General features: G+C 41.8%; 1 protein-coding gene across 5 annotated transcripts in view; it reads left to right on the plus strand.

Moving 5' to 3' along the window:
* Gefmeso (Guanine nucleotide exchange factor in mesoderm) overlaps positions 1 to 23,749 on the plus strand; it is a 39,548-nt gene extending 15,799 nt beyond the window's left edge. For 2 of the 5 annotated variants that reach the window (XM_071716465.1, XM_071716483.1), the window contains exons 2-7: positions 17,489 to 18,963; positions 19,468 to 19,563; positions 19,675 to 19,804; positions 19,887 to 20,041; positions 20,132 to 20,230; positions 20,549 to 23,749. In XM_071716465.1, the coding sequence (XP_071572566.1) occupies positions 17,489 to 18,963; positions 19,468 to 19,563; positions 19,675 to 19,804; positions 19,887 to 20,041; positions 20,132 to 20,230; positions 20,549 to 22,906 (4,313 nt within the window). In that variant the 3' untranslated portion in view covers positions 22,907 to 23,749. The other 3 variants (XM_071716491.1, XM_071716469.1, XM_071716476.1) reach the window with 3 other exon arrangements.
* Positions 23,750 to 23,829: the final 80 nt, after the last annotated feature.

Consider the following 23,829-nt stretch of genomic DNA (forward strand, 5'->3'; position numbering starts at 1 on the left):
CGTTAATTACCTCCACCGCATAGGCACATTAGTACCCAGGGTCGCAAAAGTTCTCAAACAGAGCCGATGATTGTGAGACTGGAAACCGTCCAGCTAGCAACCTATTTTGGCTTGGCTCGTACAAAAGAAAGAGAAAAAAAATTAAACAAGTTGCTGTATGACTAATGGACTGCGATCGTGATAATTGTTTCTCAATTAACAAAACAAATAATCTTTTTGGCAAACAATTTCAATACATTCAGAATGTTGAAAATTTGGCGAATGGACGCGCGTGCGGGATTCGATAGCTGGAATCCGATAGCTTATACGCAACAGGTCGACCGCGTGGTGAAAACTATTCGCGAAGGAGAGAAAAAAAAGAGTCCGGGAGGCAATCGTTATTCGCGCCGCGATCCCAGAGTGCGAGAAATCACTTTCATCGCTCCTCTTTCACGGGGAAAGATTACGGAGAGAGTGCTAAAGGGGATGTGGACCTCGACGTAACGAGCCGATCGAATTACTTTGAGCTGATTTCCACGACGATCCGATCAGGCTGGCTCGCATTTCCCGTTGCCGGATCAAGCAGATATCGAGGGACGCATAACGTGGCGTTATCAAAACAGAAGTATTTTCTGAGAGAATATTATTGTCAAATAATGTGAGGAAAGCGAAGGGGATTTCATTAACGCATATGATTAGAAGCTTTTTGTTGGCGCCTTATCGCGCGATGCATTGAAATCCCTCTCTGCTTCTGTAAGACCTTTTGACACGTTATCGTCGTTTCATCACATTTTGTACACATCGCGTCGTGTGGTTAAACGAAAAGAGGTGACCGGCTTTCAAAATTGTGGGTTAACGGGTGGTAGTCATCGTACCTTTGAGTCCTTTTTTGGAAATCTGCGGCACGTGCACGTGCAATGCCGTCGATTGGGCTTATTTTTAAACGTAAACTTAAACCGGTATTACGTCCAAGCGGAATTTTTCTCACGAGGAAGAAAGTAACGACCTCGGCTGCCATTCCTTTCGGTGCAATATGTATTTACATTCGAGTCCTAGATCCTTTTCATAAAAGCAGGATTACTTCGAATTGGGGGAAAAAAATAGAGGAATTGCAATTCTTCTAATCTTCCCTAAATTTTTCTAAAAAGGGACTCAAAAAGTGAGAGAGAAAGAGGGACAAAACGATTTTAAACCACGTATAGACGCTGGATAAAACAATAAGTATAAAAGATGAAGTCCACTGTTTTTCTACGGATGATCGAACGGATTTGTAAGTACCTGAAAGTTGAAAGTACTCATTTAAATTTATATTAAAGTTTCAATCAAGTTTTTGATCGAAATTTTCACTTTTGTCCCGTTTTCTGCTTGGCCCAGTCGAGTAAGAGATTCTTTTTTTCTCAATTTCATCCGAACGGAACATCTTCGAGGTCATGTCGATATTTTCCTCGGTGATGTTTTTTTTCCCTTTCTTTTCGATGCAACAACACACGACGCGGTGCCGGCGCGGTCCGGTCGGCCGATCCCATGCGGAGGCGCCGCTCCTTGGAGAAAAACGATCCGACGAGCAGACATCCGACACAGCGGACTTTCTTTCTCTATCTCTCGTCGTTCCTCCACAGCCCGCGCTCTTCCTCCCTCGTTCTCTCTTTCTCTCTCTTCTTCTCTTCCTCTTTCTGCGGTGTGATGAGATATACTTAGGGATACTAATACGTCCGAGGACAGGCGCGTAGCTACTTGTTCTGAGAGCAAACGCGAAGGAGCCATATTTAGTTTTCACTTTTAAGAACGTTAGAAAATATTTTTCTTTGATTGGGATCTGACTATCGCCAATAGCTCGTAGAGTAGAAGTCGAATTTATTGCCGTATCTATTCGAAATTCAAATTATTAAGTGAGATGTTTATTATTAAGATATTCACGATTTAAATTCCTCTTTAATATTATATAAAATAACACGTGATAATAAATAATGGAATCCACTTGCCTGCAGTATTTTAAAATACCTGTTGTTTTATAAAGTTTTTGTAAGTTGACATGGTACAAAGTAATAAAAATAATTTATGTTTTGCCCACATAGATACATATAATTTATTTTTCGAGAGAAAACAGTCACTCTCGGGCGAGTTATTTCGCATTAAATTTTGAAGTAATGAGATACACGGTTATTTCCGACGTGGATAAAAACGAATTAAAGAGATGTGGGGCAATAAAGAATAAAAACTCGAATATCTCTCGTAGCTACTCCGCTGGCCGAGAACCGTGGCGGCGACGAGGAGCGGCGCGGCGCGGTACGGGAGGACGCGGATTGGCGCCATCCCCTACCGCACGCATTATTCCGCGTGCACTTTTCTTCCTTCAGACGCACGCGGTATACGTCATGTTACGCAGCGAACTCCGTTTTATGGGAGGGAACAGTGTCCGTTGCGCCTAACATAAGACCATAAGATCTGGTTCTAAGATCTAGTGTTGATGCATTATTTCTACAGTTAAATTTGTATAATGCAGCGCGCGTTCTGCGCAACACACATGCATTTATTTGTATATATTTATACATTTAAATATTTTCTATACAATTTTTCTGTAAATATATATATTTTTATATATATAATACAAAAGTTATGCAGAGAAATATAAAACACGAGACATCTAATTTATCATTTAATTCAAAAACATATAATATATAATATTACCAATAATTTTGCGATATTTATACAGCCACTTATCTTATAAGTCAAACGACTGCGTCAATTATATTAATTTTAATTAACTAAAATGTTTTCACTTTCGACATGAACACTTATATACTTAATGTGCCGTTTATTTAGTGGAATGCGAATAATAGAATTTGCCTGACGATTCTACTTGAGTGAAGAGATGACGGACACACTCTCGAGTGCGATACAAAAAAACGTTACATGAATGAAACCTCGCTGTTGGGGTCCGGCAGACCCCTCTCGATGGTACAAGGGTTAATTGACGATCAAATTGCGGCGAGGTCACTACGTATAAGCCGAGGATGGATCCCGTTTCGGATGCATAATCAAGATTTATTTGGCATATATTTTTAGAACGCGGTCCGGAGAGTACCTTTTCTCGAGTGCTTCTGATACACAAATTCTAATGATAGGTTTTATAGCGTCTAAACTGCTCCCGAGAGAATCGCGAGTAAGCTTTTTGTACAACTAGAAGATCGAGACAACATATCGCGTTAGATACATGTGTTTCTATCGCGACAAGTTGCTTATCTCTCGGCCTTCTCAGCGTTTAATCTCTTAACTCAACGGTTTGGTAGGATCTTATTCGTCAGCCTTTAACGAAGTGAAACATCGACGATTTCAAGAAGCTAATTGATATAGAATTCAATGTGAGAAATATAAATCAACGTATTCCTTATTCAAAATGTAATTTTTATTTTCCTTATATTTTCTTACAAATAATATCTCTATCAGAAAACAGCGCTTTCTATATCTACATATTACCGACAAATAGAAAATGAATTAAAATAATAAACAAAGATTTTGTAAAAAGTTTATGAGTATATTTGCGAGAAGAAACGCAGTTTTTTTTTTATCAAAGCGTCATCTAATTTTAATTTTTAGACCACTGAATATCTCCACACTGAAGATGGGAACGTGTAGATAGGATTATACTCAATCGAAGGGTCTCAGAGGTTTATCCATTTGTTAAGATCATTTAATAAACTGTGTGTAACTTCTCTCCATGTCAGGTACACCGTGTTTACGGAAACTCGATACCTTCTTCTCTCGCGTAAATCGAACTACGATATCGCGTCGACCTTGATACTCTCTTATCTCCTTGCGAGCGTCACTGCTCCGCAACGCCTTGATTTTCTCGACCTCTAATTTATCCCCGTTGCACCTCACAATTTCTCTCTAGAAAATAATCTCTTAGGAATAAAACGCTTGTATGCTTTAAAAACATCTTACATAAAATTATCGGAGAAAATTTTTACGTAATCCTTTTCGATGTAAAAATGAAATTGCAAATTTCAGCGCGACTTCTGATTCATTTCCTGTGGGACATCGATAGCGCGCGGTGTTAAATTCCAAGAACAATTTCTTCGTCATTTCGAACTTGAAGGCGTTTCTCCCCGAGGAATCCACGCGAGAAACGCCGACAAAAAAATTTCGAGACTTGTTTTCACGCGCAGCCGGCCGAAAATCCCAGATATTCCTTTATCCGTCGAATCCAGTTTCTGGAGTAGCCGGTCATCGATGTATCCAGGACATCCCGGCGCGATCCGGTCGGCATACCTGCCCGTGGGACGACGATCGACGGGTGTCGCGTGCGCGCGCGCTTATGAAAGCTCCTATCCGGCCAGTTTCCGATCGGGCGACGATAATAACACGTATTCGCGGCAATGCCGGCGCGCGAACCGGATTTCACGCCCGCAATTACTTACGAACTCGGGCTCCCGGCCCGGTCGCAACATTAAACTCGGGCGCGTATATCTGCGGCCGCGGCGCGGCGCCGCTATATATAGACCTTCCGCGAACGCGTTGTATACGCACCGCGCGGTCGAGCGAGCGAGCGAGAGACGCGAGCGAGATCGTTGCATCTTGAGAAAGTTTTCCGTCGCGGGAAAAGGAAACCGCCTCGCGCGGTGTCCTCTCGATAGAGAAACGATCCGCGCAGCTGCGCCGCTGATTTTCCATGACGCAAACGATATTTGGTATACCGTTCAGTTCGGCCCCGGTGCCCGGTGTCAACAGCCGCCGCGCCGCGCGCCGGTTCAGTAGTCGTCCCGTCCCACACGCGTTTGACGTTCACCAAGTACGTGGGCATACTTCTGACTTCTGGCATCCGAGATCTGTTTAATATGTATCTGAACTTGGTTGAATGACTCTCTTTGATAACGATCGCGATTCGCTGTCGGTTCAGTCTCTCTGGGTTAATAGAGTGATAGCCCCGGCAAAGAAATCGAGAACGGTTCGCAGAAATGCACTTTCATGATGTTAACAACTCTACCGGCGCGATTCTCGGCTATGGTCAATAATTATTTCGCCTTTCCACGCGGCGATATTAGGCATCTTATACTTACAATTGGTCGGTATATACGGAGTGTTTGGAAATGATTCTTGCAGCAATTGGAAGTCGATCGTTGCTTAATAAAAATTGCCAAGTATAAAGTCACAGTTTCTAAATTATAAATGGTATGAGGGCATTTGGCATTTCGCTAATTAAATCGAAACTACAGGTTACTTAGATAACAAAATGTTAAAGCTTTTCCTTTTTATAGATAAACAAATTTTTTAAATAAAAGCATGAAATGAATTGTGTGAAATGAAGTAAAATATAAAAAGAGATAGTATCCGAGATATAAAATCATCAACTTTAAATTAGTCGAGGAATCTCGATGTACGTGTTGTTACGGAGCACCCCGTATAGATGAGTGATGCATGAATGGCTGAATGCCACACGTGCCTTCTTGAACGGCGCCGCGCATTTTCATTCCGCACTGAGAAAGTTTCCGACGTCGGACATTCGTAGATCGAGATGGAAACGCACTCACCGATTCTTTGTTGCTCTGCCGTCTTTTTCTTTTGGCTGCCAAGAGTAAATGGCAGGAGCACCGATGATTTGGACAAGATTGCTTCCAGAACGATTTACTCGCTGCATGCTTTTACAACAACGCAGTTTTCGTATAATTGCGAAAATAAGGAGTGAAAGAAGATAATTCGCGTATTCGGTACTTTCGTGTCGTTAAATGCGTGTTCCCCGAGCTGGAAAATTGAATAGTAACGGGGTATTATATCGAAGAAAGAGAAGTGTGTGGTGTCCTTCTGTAATGCAATTACGATATCGCATTCCGCGAATGCGGATAAATCGCAATAAAACGCGCGCCGGCGCGGCGATTTCTTCATTCCCTCAGCTGCGCGACGTTACGTGTCGTTGGTTTAAATATAATTCCTTATCGAACTCGGTGAAAGGTACAGAAGGTATCGGGCCGCGTATTGCATACTCCGCGGTGCATCGTCACGCATCGTTCTCTCGTGTTTAACATAAGTGCTTCCGTGGCGTGGAAAATAATGAGGTTCAATTCGGGGCCCTCGGGCGGGCGTTTACTCCGATAAGCGAAAACCGAGCACGGCGTTCGTTAGCCCGTGATTCTCGGTGATTCGTAACGCGAGAGCATACGCGAGAGCCCGCAATAATATAACGCGCGTGGAAGCATTCTCGGCTCGAACGCGCATTTGTAAAATTGCGGGCTTTACGATCGAGTGTTGCACGAGCTTCGTTCCGCGAGTCCGCGACGCGGAATTTCCGTGCAAGAGCCATTCAATTCGAGGAGGACGCATTTCTTTGACCTTGAGGAACCTGAGCGACAGCAACTCGTCGCGACTCTTACGACAGCCGCATGTCCTCGGCTGAGAACGTAAGAACGTTGCAATGCATCAAATATATTCGCGTTGAAGAATTCGCGTGCGAAGCGGCGAACGGTTCATCGGAAAATCCCCGTATGTGCGTATGCGTGTGCGCGGATGCGCGGGTGCGCGTGTATCATCCCGACGCCGCTAAATATAACAGTACGCTTGTAACATAATTAATGCCGCGTCGGGCTGAGCAAACAGAAGCACGCGCCGTTTACGAATTGCTTGCGTTTACCCTTTGACTGTCAATTAGCGAATACCACGTACGTTTCTCGTCGTCACGTGTATATACATACGTGCGGCTCGTGTACTCCGGAAACGCCGTGGGATCTCCGAGACATAATAATTTTAAATGACGTAGCTTTGTGTGAGACTGCAGATTTATATATGACACACGCATCGCTTAGAAAACTCTTAAAAATGTATTATATATTTCTTTATGCGAGACTTATCGAAGTAATAGTTCTTTGCAATGGTCCTTTAAATTATGTGTCATGCTGAGATACACAATTGGAGACAAAGATAATAAAATGATCGGTAATAAGTGAATGCCAATGCGCGAAATTATATTAGGAATCGCGAAATCTATTAATAATTAATTAATTAGACAACGATCAACTTATGAGACGTTTTGGTCCACATTTTCAGACTCTTTAAGTAGTGATATAGATAATCAATAAAATCAGTCTTAAAAATCAGGCAAGATAAAATATCAATAAGTTTCTTCGCAATATGCAACTTTTTTCCAGAGATTATTAAGATTCTTTTGTACAGAATAGATTGCCGTCAATTTACGACTAATTTAGATTAAGACTCGATAAGTGATCGTTTATATTAAAGATAATGCTTACGAGATTATTCGATCGGATAATAAGCCAGGCGCACACGCGATATTCCTATGATGGATTTCCTTTACCCGTGAAAGCATTTCGTTTTCTATGCACTTTCCGAAAGTGTGCCGCGTACAGGGGACAAATTCAGCTTATCGTTCCACTGTCGAGTTCCAGCACTTAGCGCAAGTGCCCTCTCGTCATCGCTATAATCGCTATAATCCGCGAACAAACGCGCTCTCAGTATTTCCCGAGGATACCGTTAGGCCCTTGATTTTACTCGGAATCCACGCTTATAGACGCGCTTCGATACGGTATTTCGATGATTCATATAATTCGCGGTCGAACCGGTCCAGCCTGGACGCGGGGCGCAAGGGCACGGAGGGGCCCGGGACCCCCTGGCATCCGCCTAATGCCTGGCTCGTGTTATTCACTTCCCTCTCGGTTCAAATTCCTCTTTCCAGAGCAACGAGAGCCGAGAGAGCCTTTTATCGGCGTGTGACGCGCGCCGTGCGGCAGCGGCTGCGGCCGCGGCCGGTGGCTAGAGCACTCGGTGAGTCACTCTCAGTGACTGGCTCGTTGTAATTCATTGCGACGATTGAACCCCCCCTACCCCTCGCGCGTACGCACTGAAGCGGCTTTCACACCTAGGAGTAGCTTATAGGCTTTTAAAATTATCTTGAAAAAAAAAAAGAGATAAAAGACGCCGAGTCTGAGCTACAAAAAGCAGCATTGTATCGATATATATATATATATCTTGATAAGGCTAAAAGACATTTTTAAAGTAAAAGATATTACGGTTCGAAGAATATTTTGCACATAATCTCATATTGTTAGTTCCTTTTTCTACAAGAAATGATTTAAATAAATCGCGCCACAGAGGAATGTTTCTGCATTCGTGAATATCTGATTAAAACTCGAGAGGAGAATGAATTTAATGTGTACTTTCGATTTTGATGAATAGAAGAAGTCAATATGTGAAAACAAATATATAAAATCTCTTTTAAAACACAGCTTCTAAAACAGCTTTATAAAGTTAAAATTTTGAATATTGAAAACAAGAGATAAAAAAAGAAGGTATTATTCATTTATTAAAATCTGGTGTTTTATTAAAAAATTTTATCGATATTTGATTTAAAAGATAAGAGAAAATTGCTTTAATTCCAATGATTCATTATGTATTCATAATGATTTATAGCTGGCTTAATTTCTACGTTCGATGAGGGGAACGTTATTTTTTTTATTTATTGTGCGCAATCAATCGATTATTTAATAGAAAGTACTAAGTACATTCACGATTAATTAGAACGTCATTCCATTATGATAAGTCAATATGAGCGTGTGCCACATATATCGATCATATTGCATTTTAAAGTCGTGTACGCCGCAAGATTATCGCTGAAAATTCGTGAGCGACAGATTACTTTGCACATATATCTCTGAGAGCCATCGGAAAATCGATGTCCTGTTATACATGTGCATTGATCCGTGATATATCGATGTAACGTTTTAATAGTCGAGCTATTAATCAGATTGACATACTATGGGCGTATTATGCAATTGTCGTTCGGCTTAACTTTAGCCTCCGTATTACGCGGGATATCGCACGATATACGTCTTTTCCGCGTCTCGTGCTTTAATCGCATTTAGAAAACGAGATTCATACTTCATTACATGACAGAGATAGGTGTCTAAGCTGCACGAGTTTTATACAGAAAAATTATATTATATAATACAAATTATCAACGGTAGAAAAGATACGACCATATACACGCATACGCACGCAAAAGCATTTATGCAGAAATAATTGTTTCGTAACGATGACACACATCCGTAACAAAACCTGTCTTTCTCTCATTTTATGCTGTATTTGCGATATTGGAGTAACTCACGCGTTTCATATGATTCCTGAGGAATCTTAAAACGAGAGAAGGTCTTTCGACTATCGCGATAACGCAACCCTACCACGCGGTCGGACGAGACAATGCACACGTTCTCCACGGCGCGGCGACCGACGCAGCGACGTCCCGCATTGAGTTTCCCATCGCGTTGTATCGCGTATAGATAATCGCGCCGGCGCTGCAATTACCACACCTCTAATTCCCGGCCCGAGTCACACTCTCGTGGCCGATGTCAATAACTGTCGGTTATCCGACGCCGATTATCCGGCGACGTAGGACGACAGATAGGAATGCGCTCGACGGTCGCTTATCGCGATCCGACACCCGCTCCGCCTCCTCAGACGTTGTGGACGCCGGCTTAACGAGCCGCTCCGGCATCGAGGCATTTCGATCCCGTGGTCGTCCATCCGAGAGTTGGCACACTCGCTCCATTCCCATCCTCGACCGCCTCCCGTCGCCAGTGTCTACCTGTTGCTCGAGCAGCGAAGGCTGGCTCGGTCTCTATACCTGGCAGCCGAGACCTACTCGCGTCGCGACGTCGTGTGTGTCGCGCGTCTTTCCTTTTCTCTTTTCATCTGCACGGTGCGATTTTTCGATCAGAGTGGGACACGTTCCAATTACCGATCAGCAGCGGACGAACTACTCCTTATCTCCCTTATCGCGCGTGCCGTGTGACGTGTGGAACAAGGGTGAATCAAACGCGCATCCGTCACCCGCCGCAGATGATTTAAGTTTTCTTTTATTGCATCGAGATACTTTTCGGCAGTTGAAACAGTTTGAGATGTTAACTCCGCTTCGTTCGTTCGGTCGATCCGATCCGCAATATCTCGTGCTGGACTTACCTGTGTTACGAGGGTGATCGACATCCGCCTAATGTTCCTTGTCCTGGCGGAGCGTGAGATCGGCATTACTCACGATGTCACGTGAACGTGACGGTACAATCGTTACGGAGAAACGGATTTTCTCGAAGAGCTACCGCTTTGTGTGTTCCGGTTCAGGCGTGTCGCGCGGCAATTAACGGAAGTTCACGCGAACGGGACGATTGATGACGATCGTTTCGAGCGATTCGCCACGAGTGATCGACGTTGAAGCGAACCGATTGAAACGAGGCGGTGCGTGATGTATCGGGCTGTGTTGCGATAAGGCCGTCAATATCAGCGACGGGGGTGAAAGTGAAATACAGTAAGTTATTGTTGCTCGCACCGGGACGCCTGCCGTCCGCCTGAAAAGCATATTAGAGAGGTAACCGTTTTTTTTTCAGTCCGAGGTCAAAAGCCAGACACTTTTACGGAATTGAATCTTTGCCTTAGACAAGCTTAATTTTTATTTCAATGGATTTATTCATTATTTCTCGTTAGACACCTACTTGTAATTCCACGGACGAACCGGCACTTATCCCGAGGACAGTTTCGAGGCCGAAAACTCCGGTTTCGTAAAAACAGCTGCGCTTATGTAATTATTATCGTCACTATGCTCGTAAAATCTGTCGTGTGCTTTAAGAGAAAGGTGCGTTAAGAGCTATCCCGTTTCTCTCTTTGCGATCTTTTGGGAAAAGTACACGATGCACGTATCCCAATATTATCACAGTCTCTGAGATTTTTATTCATCAGTTGTTTAGCTTTCCGTTTCGTGATATTTTTCAAATTTGCTGAGTAACCTAATGTTTTCCCTTGCGTGACTTGTCTTTGGGATAATTTAGTGGGGAGGGCGTGTCTCATACATATTCACTTTGTTGGAAAAGTTTATTCAGGTGCTGAATGTAAAAATATTTGAGTTATCTTCCGTAAGTTTTTACAACTGCAACTTGACGTACGTTACCTAGAAGTCACTTATCGGAGATAGACAGACTCGATACACCTGACGGAAGATAATCGATCGTAGGCGACCGTATAAATCGAGGTACAAATATTTGTCGAGTCTGTGGCTTTTGTGAATCTCTTCAAACTTATTGACTTAATAAGAACGATTCTATCGTCTCAAAGATAGATACAAGTAAAATATTCGTTAAGAAATACTGCGATAAATAACTTGAATCCTTACTAAATGAAAGTATATTATTATTACACGTTTACTTTTCAGATATTAATTAGCTGTTAATTTTACGTAAAATTGACGTATGTTATTTAAAACTGCGATATGAATGGAAAATGTTGAAACTATGGAAATCACTAGTGAATTAATAATAAATAAATATAAATTAAATCAAATTTTTGCTAAGCAGAAATTGACTCTAATTTAATGAATGTCATTAGGATGGCGGATAAAAAAATTTTGTGATAGTTCTTTAGATTAGCGGAGCTAGTCAATGTTTTGAAAATGTTGGAAGGACGATAAAAGCGTGCAAAAGACTCATAGTTCTTTGTACACGCTGCGAATAACTGATGATGTTGCGACGTTGTTAATGCAGGGAGATGAAAGTGTGATTTAATTTTTTAATCGAGCATTCTGGGCATTCTGATTTCGCTCATCGATTTAATTGACTTTCCCGATGTTCATCTAAAGTACAACGTTTGTGCGAATTTTGATTTCCGTTATCTCATATCAAATATTAGCGGGGCAGCGCTGTTTGCTCTGTCTCGTTTGCCGTACCTCATTATCTCATTGTGCCGCGATGTTGCAAGATTTGCACAATCAAGCGAGGATCGCGTCGTTACGATCTCGGGATAAAAGCGGGAACAGTGAATATGGAAATATTATTTTCTCAAAGATTCGGATCCGAGGGGTACAATATTTCATATTGTGAGAAACATATCTGCTCCGATTTATCGCTCCAGTGTATTTCTCTCAGACAAGATATATCCCTGCATAAATCTATGTATTTATAGATATTATTATATCCAATTCTTTTATTACTGCAGTATTATGTTTTAAATCAGCTCCGTTTTTAATTTAATGGTGGTTTTGCATGGTGAATTCTATGCCCTGAAAGTAAATGTTAGCTCGTCGATGATTCATCATCTTTACCCACGTGACGTGCACCTTGACTGGTATTATTTTCGACAACTCCTTCGCTCGTTATCTTCACACGTCCGTTTTTATCTTCGGCGCGGCTGCTCCCGAGCGCGCCTCGGAATGCGCGCGTCCCGAAGCGTTGGCGCATTTCCGGGTATATCTCTGGGAACAGATAACAGGTCACAAAAGGAAGGCACTCTGGAATCCCGGGGTGCAGCGGCCGCGACACACGCGGGGTCCTTGCACTTGTCGTCGCGGCTATACCTACGTGAGGCGCATAAAACGGTTTGCGGCTTCTCTCCCGGTTTCCTTTCTGGCGTCGCGCTGCTCTCGCGGCGCGATTTTCCGAGAGAACCGCAAGTTACCGCGCGTGATCGGTTTCCAGAACAGCCCGATCGCCGGCAGTTCGCGAGGCGCGATGCAATTACCGGCCTGCCTTCTCTCCCATGCCATGCTTTCCCGAACTTTGGATATCAGCCAGTTAACGGTAGCCACCGTCCTTCGCCTCCGGCGCGGCGACACGTTTCTCAATCTTTTCGAGTATGTCCGGAAAGAAGGGCATTCGATAATATTAATATAGTTATAATATTATCTCGCTAGAAAAGTGTCATTAAGTATAATTATCTAGGATTTAGATAGATATTAGTAGATATCTATGAGAAAGTTGGGATTGCTGCAAGAAAAGGAAACCCACAATAATAAAAGGATTTGCGGAGACATCACGTTATTATTTTTTATATCAAACGAGACATCTTTTTTGAAAGAATTGGCGGAATTTTTATATTTAATTGTTCATTTTCATACTGTGCGCTAATTAATTAAGTTACGTTAATTCTGTTGAATCTCTTTTGCAGCCGTGGTTAGCATAAATATAATATTAGTTAAATCTTCTCCGACGTGACTAAATATTCCCTCAAGGAAACAGGAAATCGTTTAGAGTTAATTGACCGGAGATGCCGTCGGTGCAATTGACCCTAATTTGCCGCGAAACGTTCGCTGAGTATTGCCACGGGAAGGAATTATCGACTCGCTGCGAGTTGTCCTCTCGCAGAAGTGCCCCCGTCCCTCATCCGCGATGCAGATTTATGCGACGAGTCTGTTGTAGGCCTTTCGTCGGACGCAAATGCAAGCGCATGTCCACGCCTATGCGGAATCATGATTCATAGGAACGTGTTGGCATGCAGGCGTGCCCGCGGCGCCGAAAGCACTTGAAAATTTTCTCAGTGACCGCTGCTTTCCATCACCGAACGCCATTTCTTCCTCGCTTTTAGAGTCTGTCTCCGTTAGTCTTTCTTTCTTCTTTCCCTTTTTTCTTCTCTTACATATCTTCCCCATTTTCTCATCTCTTCTCTTACACATCCTCTCTTTTTTCTCGTCTCGGTCCTGTCATCGCTCACAAAAAGCACTGTTTCTATTTATAACACAAAATTGCGCTCACGTCACACACAAAATGAATAAAAAATGTCAAAAAAAGGATATATAGTTTTATTTAAAATAGAAATAATCTCTATATTCTTCGAAGCAACTCTATATATTCCTAGAAAAAGTTATGATCACAAAATATTCTTCTTAAACCAACTTCGAAACACTTCATTCTTTATCGACTACTGCTTTTAGAGATAAAGTCATGAAGATAATCAAAATAGAGCATTCTGAATATGTGCGCGTGCTCACTCATGCACATACATACACACACACACACACAATACGCACAAAATATTACATAAAATAATAAACAGATAATGAGAATGACAAATAGTGTGATGAACAACGATTGACGTCGAAACAAATAATAAGTAATACATAAATAATATATAATAATTACTCTAAAGAACAATATATGTATAATATTATTAAAAAAGGAGAAGCTATTACAATAAAAAATTCGATTAAAAGCTATTTGCATAAAACTTACTTTAGGACAAAGTCAAAGATGGGAGGAGAACACGCATTTCTTTTGACGTATTTAGATGATACACATGCCATTGTAAGGATACTATTTACTATTGATTTTGACTACAGTATATCCTGATCCGTTATTTATCATTATCTTTACAAGCTTTCGCTTATTTATCGTAAGTAATAAAATATATTTTAATAGGATGGAAAGGAATGAAAACAATTGTAGATCGTTATGGAATATTTCCATCATCCAATGATTTACGTCATGAAATAAGGAAAGTCATTAAATCAAACAAGGAAAAACATTCCGAGATGAAAACATATGAATAATACGATTCGGTTGAAAGAAACGTTACAAATGCATGAGATGAACAATCGCTATTGGAACGATTGAAAACAGTTTCTCTATCTGTCTCTCAGAATGTGTTTGCACATCTTGCTCTGAAGATCGTCCGCGATTTACAGCTTTGTCGAATTTGCCGAAAGAGAAAATATATATTGTCCATTATCCATTTTCAAATTTTTTTATCCATTAAAATAATTATTCCTTTTTAAATTTTTATTTAAAGTCCGGAGAAAAATGTGTCAAATCAAGAAACTATAAATAAATTATGTTTAAATCGTGTCGGATATTGTTTTTTAATATTTTTTTTGTAAATGGTACTTAAATTTCTTTTCTTTGAAGTTTTTAACATAATCATTTGTAAGATATTATTTTTGGTCGTATAACGTTCGAAAAGAATTCGAACACGACTGTGATACATTTTAAAAACGAGAACTGATACATTCGAATCTTAGGACCGAGAGCTATAATAGTATAGACATAGGGACTCGAAGATCAAAGTTTATTCGCTCGTAAACCCTTAAGTCTCTTCATGCCGGAAGGATATAAATAAAATGCTGTTATTTTCTCCGTGAAAAAATCGTTTTCTGTCATTCGTATTTATATGTTATGTTAAATGTATCGCGCGCGTGTTCGTTGGTAAGCCGAACCGAACAGTTCCCCTGTTTTCAAAACAATATGGAGGACGTTTCGTAAGATTCTCAAGTTTCAGCGCTTTCTGTGTCAATAAATTCTTCAAGAATTTTAATTGGACACCAGGCACTTCCTCTTTCGCTTCCGACGTTGAGAATTTTTTTAGTCAATAAAAGATAAGAGTAAATAATTAAAAATAAATGTCTTCTTTTTGTAAGATTACTAACGCGTAACGTGTAGTCGGAGTTTGAGCAGCCTAGACGAGGTGGCTGGACAAAAGTCCGTGTGGTTCGTCCTATTATTAGAGAACTTCCAAGCCAAGTGCATCAGGAGGCGAGTCAAGGGACTGCGACAGTCGAGATGATATTGCGAGGGCAAGACACGGCGAATTAAGGGTTTAGGGCCAGTCCGACTGGATGTACACTCTCGTAGTGGCAACTCCATGGGTGACCATAGAGAAATCTCAAGCGGCGGTATACCGCGGGTGCAGCGCGCATAAATGCATGGTCACGCGCACCAGTACCGGTATATGGACGTTGATTTCACGTCTGCCGCCGCGGAAATTGGAAACCGCCGCGCCGTCCCGCTCGTTTGTTTTGCCATGCACAATCGACGACTTCCACACACGTGTGCGCGAGAGAGCAAAGTCGCGAGTCGCGAGTCGCGAGATGTAACCGCGGCTGCGGCGTGATTTGTGCATACAGGGTGTTTTGGATCTGTTCCTTTCTTAAGGGGGGATAGAAGGTTCGTAAAATAATATAATCCACATAGACAACTTTAGAATCTAATAAACGGAGTTTGATCTCCCTTCTCCCTTCTTCTCTCTTTTTCTCTCGCTCTCTCTCTCTCTCTCTCTCTTTCTCTCTTTTTCCGTATTTGTCAAAGAATCTAGCTCATTAAAGAAATAAGACTCTAAGCTAGGAGTACTCTGTACGTATAAATGTCGACATGCATATCAAGCACACGTGTGCACATTTACATGTGTGCGTAATTACGTCGTCCTTTTCGTCTGTGTGCGTGTAATCGGATCGGCGCAAGCTGTCCGCCAATCTTTTAGCGCCGATAAACGGGTAGCGAGTTAATTGGAGGCGATCGCATTAACGATAAACGCAGCCAACGGCAGCGGCGATATTTCTTATCGGTGATTTTTAATGATTTATGAAATATCGCGGATATATGTCAATAGGGGCATCCTGTTGCCTCGTGTAAATTTATTGGTTTAATATAAACGGGAATATATGAGTACTAATTAATTTCTTACTGTTTTGTGCCTATACAGGGTGTCTCGTAGAACGTACATTCGAATGTTCAATAAGGTGGTTTCTGATAAATTCACAATCACTTGCTTTTTTTAAAGAAACTTGTATTAAATAATAATTATTTCATACTAAAAACGAGAAAATTAAAAAATAAGAAAAAAAGATTTCGCAGACAATAAATGTTGAGTGATTGACTTTTTGATGAGTTTAATGTAACACGAAGAATAAATAGAGGAATCCATTTATATAAAAAAAACTATAAAGATCATGCACTTGCATTTAAAACAATAGATGTAATATTCCAAAAATGTAAAAAAATTCTTGAAACAGAAATTTTTAATCTGTAGTAGAATCTTTCTAGACCGCAACTTTTGGAAATAAACGCGTGAAAAAAATCAAAATATAAATTTTTATCAATGATAAATTTGATAACACACATAATGCATGTCTGCATAAAATATATATTTATTAACATAATTATTAAAATTAATATAATTCCGCCTAAATATTAAATTCCGCCAAGCTTAAAAATTTGCATTCATACCTAAAAAAGATATCATATGAAATTCACAAGTGTTTAAAGACATATTCGTCATTGTGTATGCAGTCAGTGATTAGGTATGAGACACGCAAAGTTATTTCTTCGATATGTCATGTGGCGCAGAGTGAGAAAAATTAATTTTCATTACGTTGCTATGACAATGACGATTCTCGTGAGATCATTGATTAATTATTGCATTCGGTGAAATAAGTTGAGTGCCAGGAAAGGCACGGTAATTTCCAGGCGGCATTCTCAGAATCTCTAATACGCTCGGGAATGATTGATCATTACACGAAAGAAAGTGTCGACAGCATTTTCACGCGAACGAAGCCATTGTCTTTCTCGCGTGAATTGAAGGTTATTATTAATGTTAATAAGAATAGATTTCATCTGTATATTTCTTCCACTGGTACTCTCCCTACCAGAGGCATCTGCGTTGCCAATCGTTATAATATTGCTGATTTACGACGGGTTTGAACGACTGGACCGTGAAAAAATTCGCGCGACAAATCATGTAATGAAACGTCAGGAAATGGTATCAAGTCTGTTCGAAGAAATACTTGAAGAAAATAAGGCCCGAAATAAATTGTCGGAAAATATGCTAACAATAAACAATTAAAGGAATCTGGCATTAATCTGGCCTCCCGTAGAAATTTATTTACGCTGAAAATTATTGTTAAAGCTAATCGTTAAATTTCATTGGTATTTGATAACGCAGCTCTGATATCTCTTAATCGGGATGGATTATTTGTTTTCAGGTGCCAGCACGGATCTAGTCCCGCAACTGCTGGGCATGTTTGACGAGCTGGCACGTCGCGGCGATGGCTACGAAGGCGATCGCGTGATCCTACCATCGTCCTGCGGCGTACCCGCGGTCCTTCAGAAACGTCTAAGTAGGGTACCAGTTGCCTATCGGGGCTCCGTATTCGGTCAGCTCTGCACAAACGGCGACTTAGCCAAGCCCGTGCATCAGGACGTGCTGAAGAGCAAGGAGCAGGAAGGCGAATACGACGAGGTCGCCACCGATAACACCATGGTGGAGACGGTCATCCCGGTAGCGGCTTTGGAGCACGAGGAAAACGGGGAAACCATTGGGAAGCCGATGTACGAGAGGCGGGAGACCAACGGTCTTACCACCCCGTTCAGGTACAACAGACGACGCAATAGGAACGGCAATAGACCGCTCTCCGGAAGCTCGATCGCGTCCAGCACGTCTTCCAGCAGCTGCAGCAATCAGGGCAACACTTGTACTGCCAATCCCTATCTGGCGTCCGTCGAGTCCCTCGCCGACACCTGTGCCAGCTCCCAGGGTTCCGCGGACAGCGGAGTCGTGACGGTTTCGGAAGCTAGCTGTCGGGTCTTGAACGACGACAACGGACAGAGGAGGAGGAACAGCGCCGAGGAGGATCCTTTATGCCATAGGCCGCGCTACTGCGATCCGCATCGCAATCCCGTCGAGAGGGTGCTCCTCGAGATCGTGGACACGGAGGCGATATACGTCGAGCATCTGCGTCAAGTTATTCAGGGTTATCTCATATTCTGGAGAGACAGTCTACCGTCGTTCGCGCGTCGGTTGCACCTCGGCGATCTGTTTAGCAATATCGAGGATATCTTCGAATTTAATAGAGAATTCTTGTGGGAGATAGAGAAATGCGGTCTGGATCCCGTTTGCGTCGCGAATACATTCATTAAGCATAATTCGGGATTCAAAGTGTATACCGAATACTGTACCAATTATCCGAGGACAGTCTCGGTACTGACCGATTTAATGGGCCAGGAAGAAACCGCATCCGCGTTCCGCGAACGGCAAGCGGCTCTGGGGCACGCGCTGCCGCTCGGCTCCTATCTTTTGAAGCCTGTCCAAAGGATCCTTAAGTATCATTTGCTTCTGGATAATTTATCGAAGGAGTACGACGCCGATTGTGATTCGAGAGAGAATGTGGCTGAAGGCAGAAGTGCCATTGAGGCTGCGCTTGCCGCAATGACTGGCATTGCGAAACACATCAATGCTATGAAGAGACGGCACGAGCACGCCGTACGTGTTCAAGAAATTCAATCACTTCTGTACGGTTGGCTGGGACCAGACCTAACTACAAGTGGCGAATTGGTCGCGGAAGGTCGATTCAGGATGCGAGGGGCCAAGGCCCCGAGGCACGCCTTCCTCTTCGATCGAATGCTTCTTCTGACTAAGAAGAAAGAGGATGGTCTTCTTGTCTATAAAGCTCATATTATGGTACGATTTCCGTCATGACCTTTTGCCTTTTCTTTGTACGGCTTTTAAAAAAATTTACTTCTACTTACACATATATGTATTTATCTCGTATAATTTTCATAGTGGATATTTAACAATTCTTTATAAAAGATACTTTGATTTCTCGAACATCTCTTTCATATATTTAAATATTATAGTTCTTTAGAAAATAAATACAACTACAAATGTAAAGTATTTTCAGTAAAGTATATCAAGTGAGTATTATTATTATGATAACAATCAAAATAGAAAATGTACCAATATATGGTCAGGCTGGATCTTTTGTGCTTAATAATATTTTTCTCGAATTTATATACATTTTTTTGCTTCGCAAACTACGCCGTTACTATTGGTCTTGAAATGCAGTCTGAAGCTGAAGCTGCAATGGAATAGTACAATTACATAATTAAATTGATAAGAATTGATAAAGTATTTCGAACTGATAAAAATTGATAAAATATTTTCTTTATTTTTTTATACTTCTAGTGTTCAAACCTAATGCTGATTGAAAGTATCCCGGGAGAGCCACTTAGCTTTCACGTAATACCTTTTGATAATCCTCGGTTGCAGTACACATTGCAAGTAAGTATTATTGAGATATCTATTGATTGAGATATCTATTGATATTGATTGGAAAGCAGGCTTTATATACACGCTATTCTCTGTATTCTCATTAAACCATCTGTCTTTCAGGCACGCAATTTAGAACAAAAGAGGGAATGGACGTTACAGATAAAGAGAGTGATACTAGAGAATTATAATGCGGTTATACCGTCGCATGCGAGACAGTTAGTGTTACAATTGGGTCAAACGCAACAAGAAGGTACAATTTAACACTTTGGAATATACTTTTAATCGTCAGGCGAAATCGACCAAAGAGTAAATGCACTTAATACTTCAAACAGATGACGCGTTGACGGATAAAGGATCGGCGAAGAAACACTCTGCCCCTCCGGAATACTTGGAGAAACGTAAGCAGGAGAGGGAGAGACGTAGATCCGAAACTGGTCTGAGGCAGAAGTTCAAAAAGGGTGTCAGGAAATCTGATACTACGATGGAGGTGAGGTCTAGCGAAAATGTTTTCTCTTTTTTACTTCGCTTTCTCTTCTTTATTTATAAGAAATTTTACGATTTTTTTTTACATTGTTAGGATTCGCCTGCATCGTCCCGTAAAAATGACAATGAAGATGTTAATGACTCTAGGGAGTCTTTCAACAGGTCTTCGGATGTACGCACTTCAAAAGTTAAGGTAAGTCTATGTATACTCTTCTACTTGTTACACATAATTATTATAAAGCTGTACAACACATTCTAAGAAATCACTCCTATTCATTAAATTATTAATTTACTTTCTGAATTGTACGTTTTATTAATCCTTATTATTTTTTTAAATCAAATTTTGATTCTTTTAATTATTTTAAGCGCTTTTAGTTTTTATTATATTTTTATCTCGCTTGACGAAATAATTAGATTTGTTTTGGAATTTCGAAACTATCTTGAACAATGAGTTGGCATGCGAAAAGCAGCGAAATGTACAATCTCAACAAATCTGTTGTAATGTATTTAGGATCGATTCACCGGTTGGAGACGGAAGTCCGAGCCAGGTTTCCAATCGTACGTTTGTCTCAATCATTCGGACGAGGAGCAAAAAGAAGAAGAAACCGCCGGCGATGCTCAATCTACTACGGTCGAGACTGAAGAAGCAGTCGAAATTCATACCGAGGAAGAGAATCAGACGGCAACATTGAATTCCTCGCCACCGGCTGAAGCCAAAGAAAATAATAACGAACAACACGCTAATTCGACGCAAACGGTGGAGGAGATCGTCGGTCACATTCTCATGCAGAATCAAGAGTTCCAAAAGCTGTTGGAGAAACAACGGACCAGCAGCATCATCAACGTGCGACATCAACGCTTCAACAAGCGTATCTCGGCGGATACATCGGACGAGAGTGATTCGGAGAACGCTAATTATGGTTTGACTAACAACAACAATAATAGATTAGGACGCGCTCGGGCAACACATCGAGAGCAGCGACTGATCAGGACGAATAACGCATGGAATTTATTGTCCTCGGCACCGGCGCGAGAAAACCAACAGCCGCTGCAGCTCCTCTATGACAACCTAAAACCTACTCAGAAATCGACGGAAATGATCGCGCATAACGGTAAGACGAACCAGTTGCACGAGAAAAAGGCACTCTTCGAAACGTTCAAACGACAAAGCATTGTCACCGAGAATAAAGTGATGAAGACAGCGCTGCGTATCCGCGAGAATTCGACAGACAATGAGGAGACTGTCGTATCATCCCCGACAACGTGCGCGTTAAATCACCAGGCGATAGACCGAAAGGAGATCAATTCTACTGTAATGTCGGGACGGATCGAAAAGGATGGATCGGAACGATGTAACGACGAGAGAAGCGACGCGAATGATGCGGGAAACGCCGAGTCCAAGGGCTTCGGCAACTATGACAATCTACAGCACGTCTGGGAAGGTCTGCAGACGGTGAAAGGTGATGTCGACGGTAACGACAGTCCGACTCGGCCCGCCGTTTGGCTTACCAAATTGTGCGAGGGCCTGCCCACCTCACCGCCTAAAAGCGGTTCGCTACCGCGTAGCTTTCAGATAAGCCCAAACTCCCAACCGACGAACGTGACAAAGTCTCGCTTCCTACAGCGGGATGGCAAGCCGATGAGCGAGCGACCTTTCACGATTGCATCCGACAAGCCAGCGGAAATAAATTTAGAGGATATGGAGAGGTACGCGTCCACGTGTCAGCCGGAGGGTAGAATCGCCAAATTTCCCATGCCCGCCGCCTCGACAAGCTCCAGTTCGACTTTCTTCTGTTCGCTGGAGGACACACGATTGACCGACGATACTTACTCCGACGTGCGATCAATATCTGCCAGCGACAATGCGAATATTCATCCAGACCACAAGATCTACCGGGCGAATGGTAACGGTAGCGGTAGTACAATTTTCCGGAATGTCTTCAAGGCGGGCAGCCGTTTGCAGGGTCGTCTGAGAAATACCATGAGCACGGAGACGCTCGAGTGCAATGATGAGGTCGAACGAACACGTTATTTCCGCTCATTGAACTCCGGAGGCAAGTACCCGAAAAGGCGGACCAAGCAGGCAAAGCAGCACGCGAGGGAACCGTCCTCGGATGTGGAGGAGCTGCTAAATTGCTCGAGTGATCAACGAGTTCCCCAACTCTACTACAAGCAAGGCAGTTCCAGTCTGGGTGCTAGAATTGCCCAGTCGGACTATGCCGATCCAATGATCCTCTTTGCCGAGAACAAACGTGCGCAGTCTTCTTCCGTTGATATTAACCAATCCAAGAAGATCGCCGAGTCGGAGAGGAGAAACTGCGAAGAGGATACGAGTAGCAACAAGGATACAGAGCGTCACGAGAGCGAGACGGACAGCTTCTATGAAAGGAGCTTCGAGACCATCGAGAATTACGCGGACGCTGACGTGGACGAGGCGTTCCGGGACAGTGCAATATTCAGCGACGTCGATGAGGTATTCGTGATGCGGCAGTCGACACCAGTGACGACAACGACGAGGACAACGACGACGATGACAACAGCAGCGTCGACGGCGAAGACGAAGATTGCACCGCCGGTACCTGCCAAGAAGAAGCAAGAGATGTCGTCGGCGAGATGCAAGCCGAGCGTTGCGCAGAAGCCGGATTACTTGAAGATAAAGTCGCTGTTGGGGAGGGGACATGCCGCTGGTGATTCGGAGTCCAGAGTTACCGCGAGACTGGCGAATGTGACTCATCAACCACTGAATGGTTCAGCGAATGGTTATAATCGGAACGTCGAGATGGATAGAGACGACGTTTCCGCGGGGCAGAGCCAGGCTGGTTGGGTACGGAAAATAGTAGGTCAATTGCAAGGTCACGTCGAGACGTGATCTGTAGATGGCCTACAAGATGAGGATTACATGTCGAAAAGTCAATAGAAATCTCGAGTCATAATCGGCGTAAGTCGTGTGGATAAAAGTGAAGCAAATATTCTTGTCAAAAATAGAAAAGCACAATGTGTTTTAAATCAATTTTTTGATTATCGATTTTATACTAAGTCACGCAAATGATGACTCTAGCTTGCTTGAGTCACCACGTAATTATATAAAAATACTAGTTAAGAAACTGGTTTCTATTTTTGTATATATGCAAAGAAATTTGTAATAATTGGAAAAAAATAGAAATAATTTGGTAAAAAACTTATATGCATGCAATTAAAGAAAAAATATTGTTATTTTGGCTAAAACAAGTTAAAGAAGAATAATTTATTTGAAATATATGTATTTAAATTATTGCGTAATTATTTTTGGATAAAATATAAATAAAAATAATCCTTTAATATCTCTATTTTGGTATTCTGAAATTTTTTTGCATTGCTAAATGAAAGTAAAAACATTTGCTTCGCTTTGTTCATATAAACATGGTGCCGTGATGTTGCAGAGCTAATTAGAGTCCTATTTTAATATTTTTCACATGTGCCTGAAGAATAACATTGACATAACGTGATACTATTATTGTGTAATAAATTCATATTTTAATGTGTGATTGATGCGCGCGTAAATATAAGAAAGACGCATCCATACGTTCACGTTCGTGTTATCGTCATAGGAACGTAAAAAAATTAATGTTCACCTATAGACTGTTGTATGTTAAGTATTGTTTGATATTACTTATGTTATATAGAGCAAAAGGAGCAGTTTTTAATTAAACGAAGCATTTATAAAGCCATTTAACTTTGTGTTTGATTGAAAAAATCATCATTTAAACTGTAGTCTAAGAAAGAATTTGAAAATGCAAGTTTTCGCATCGTAGA

The sequence above is a fragment of the Temnothorax nylanderi genome, unplaced genomic scaffold (assembly GCF_030848795.1).
Source record: "Temnothorax nylanderi isolate EJ_2023f unplaced genomic scaffold, tnyl_v1.0 TNYL_tig0006_pilon, whole genome shotgun sequence".
Classification (NCBI taxonomy): Eukaryota; Metazoa; Arthropoda; class Insecta; order Hymenoptera; family Formicidae; genus Temnothorax; species Temnothorax nylanderi.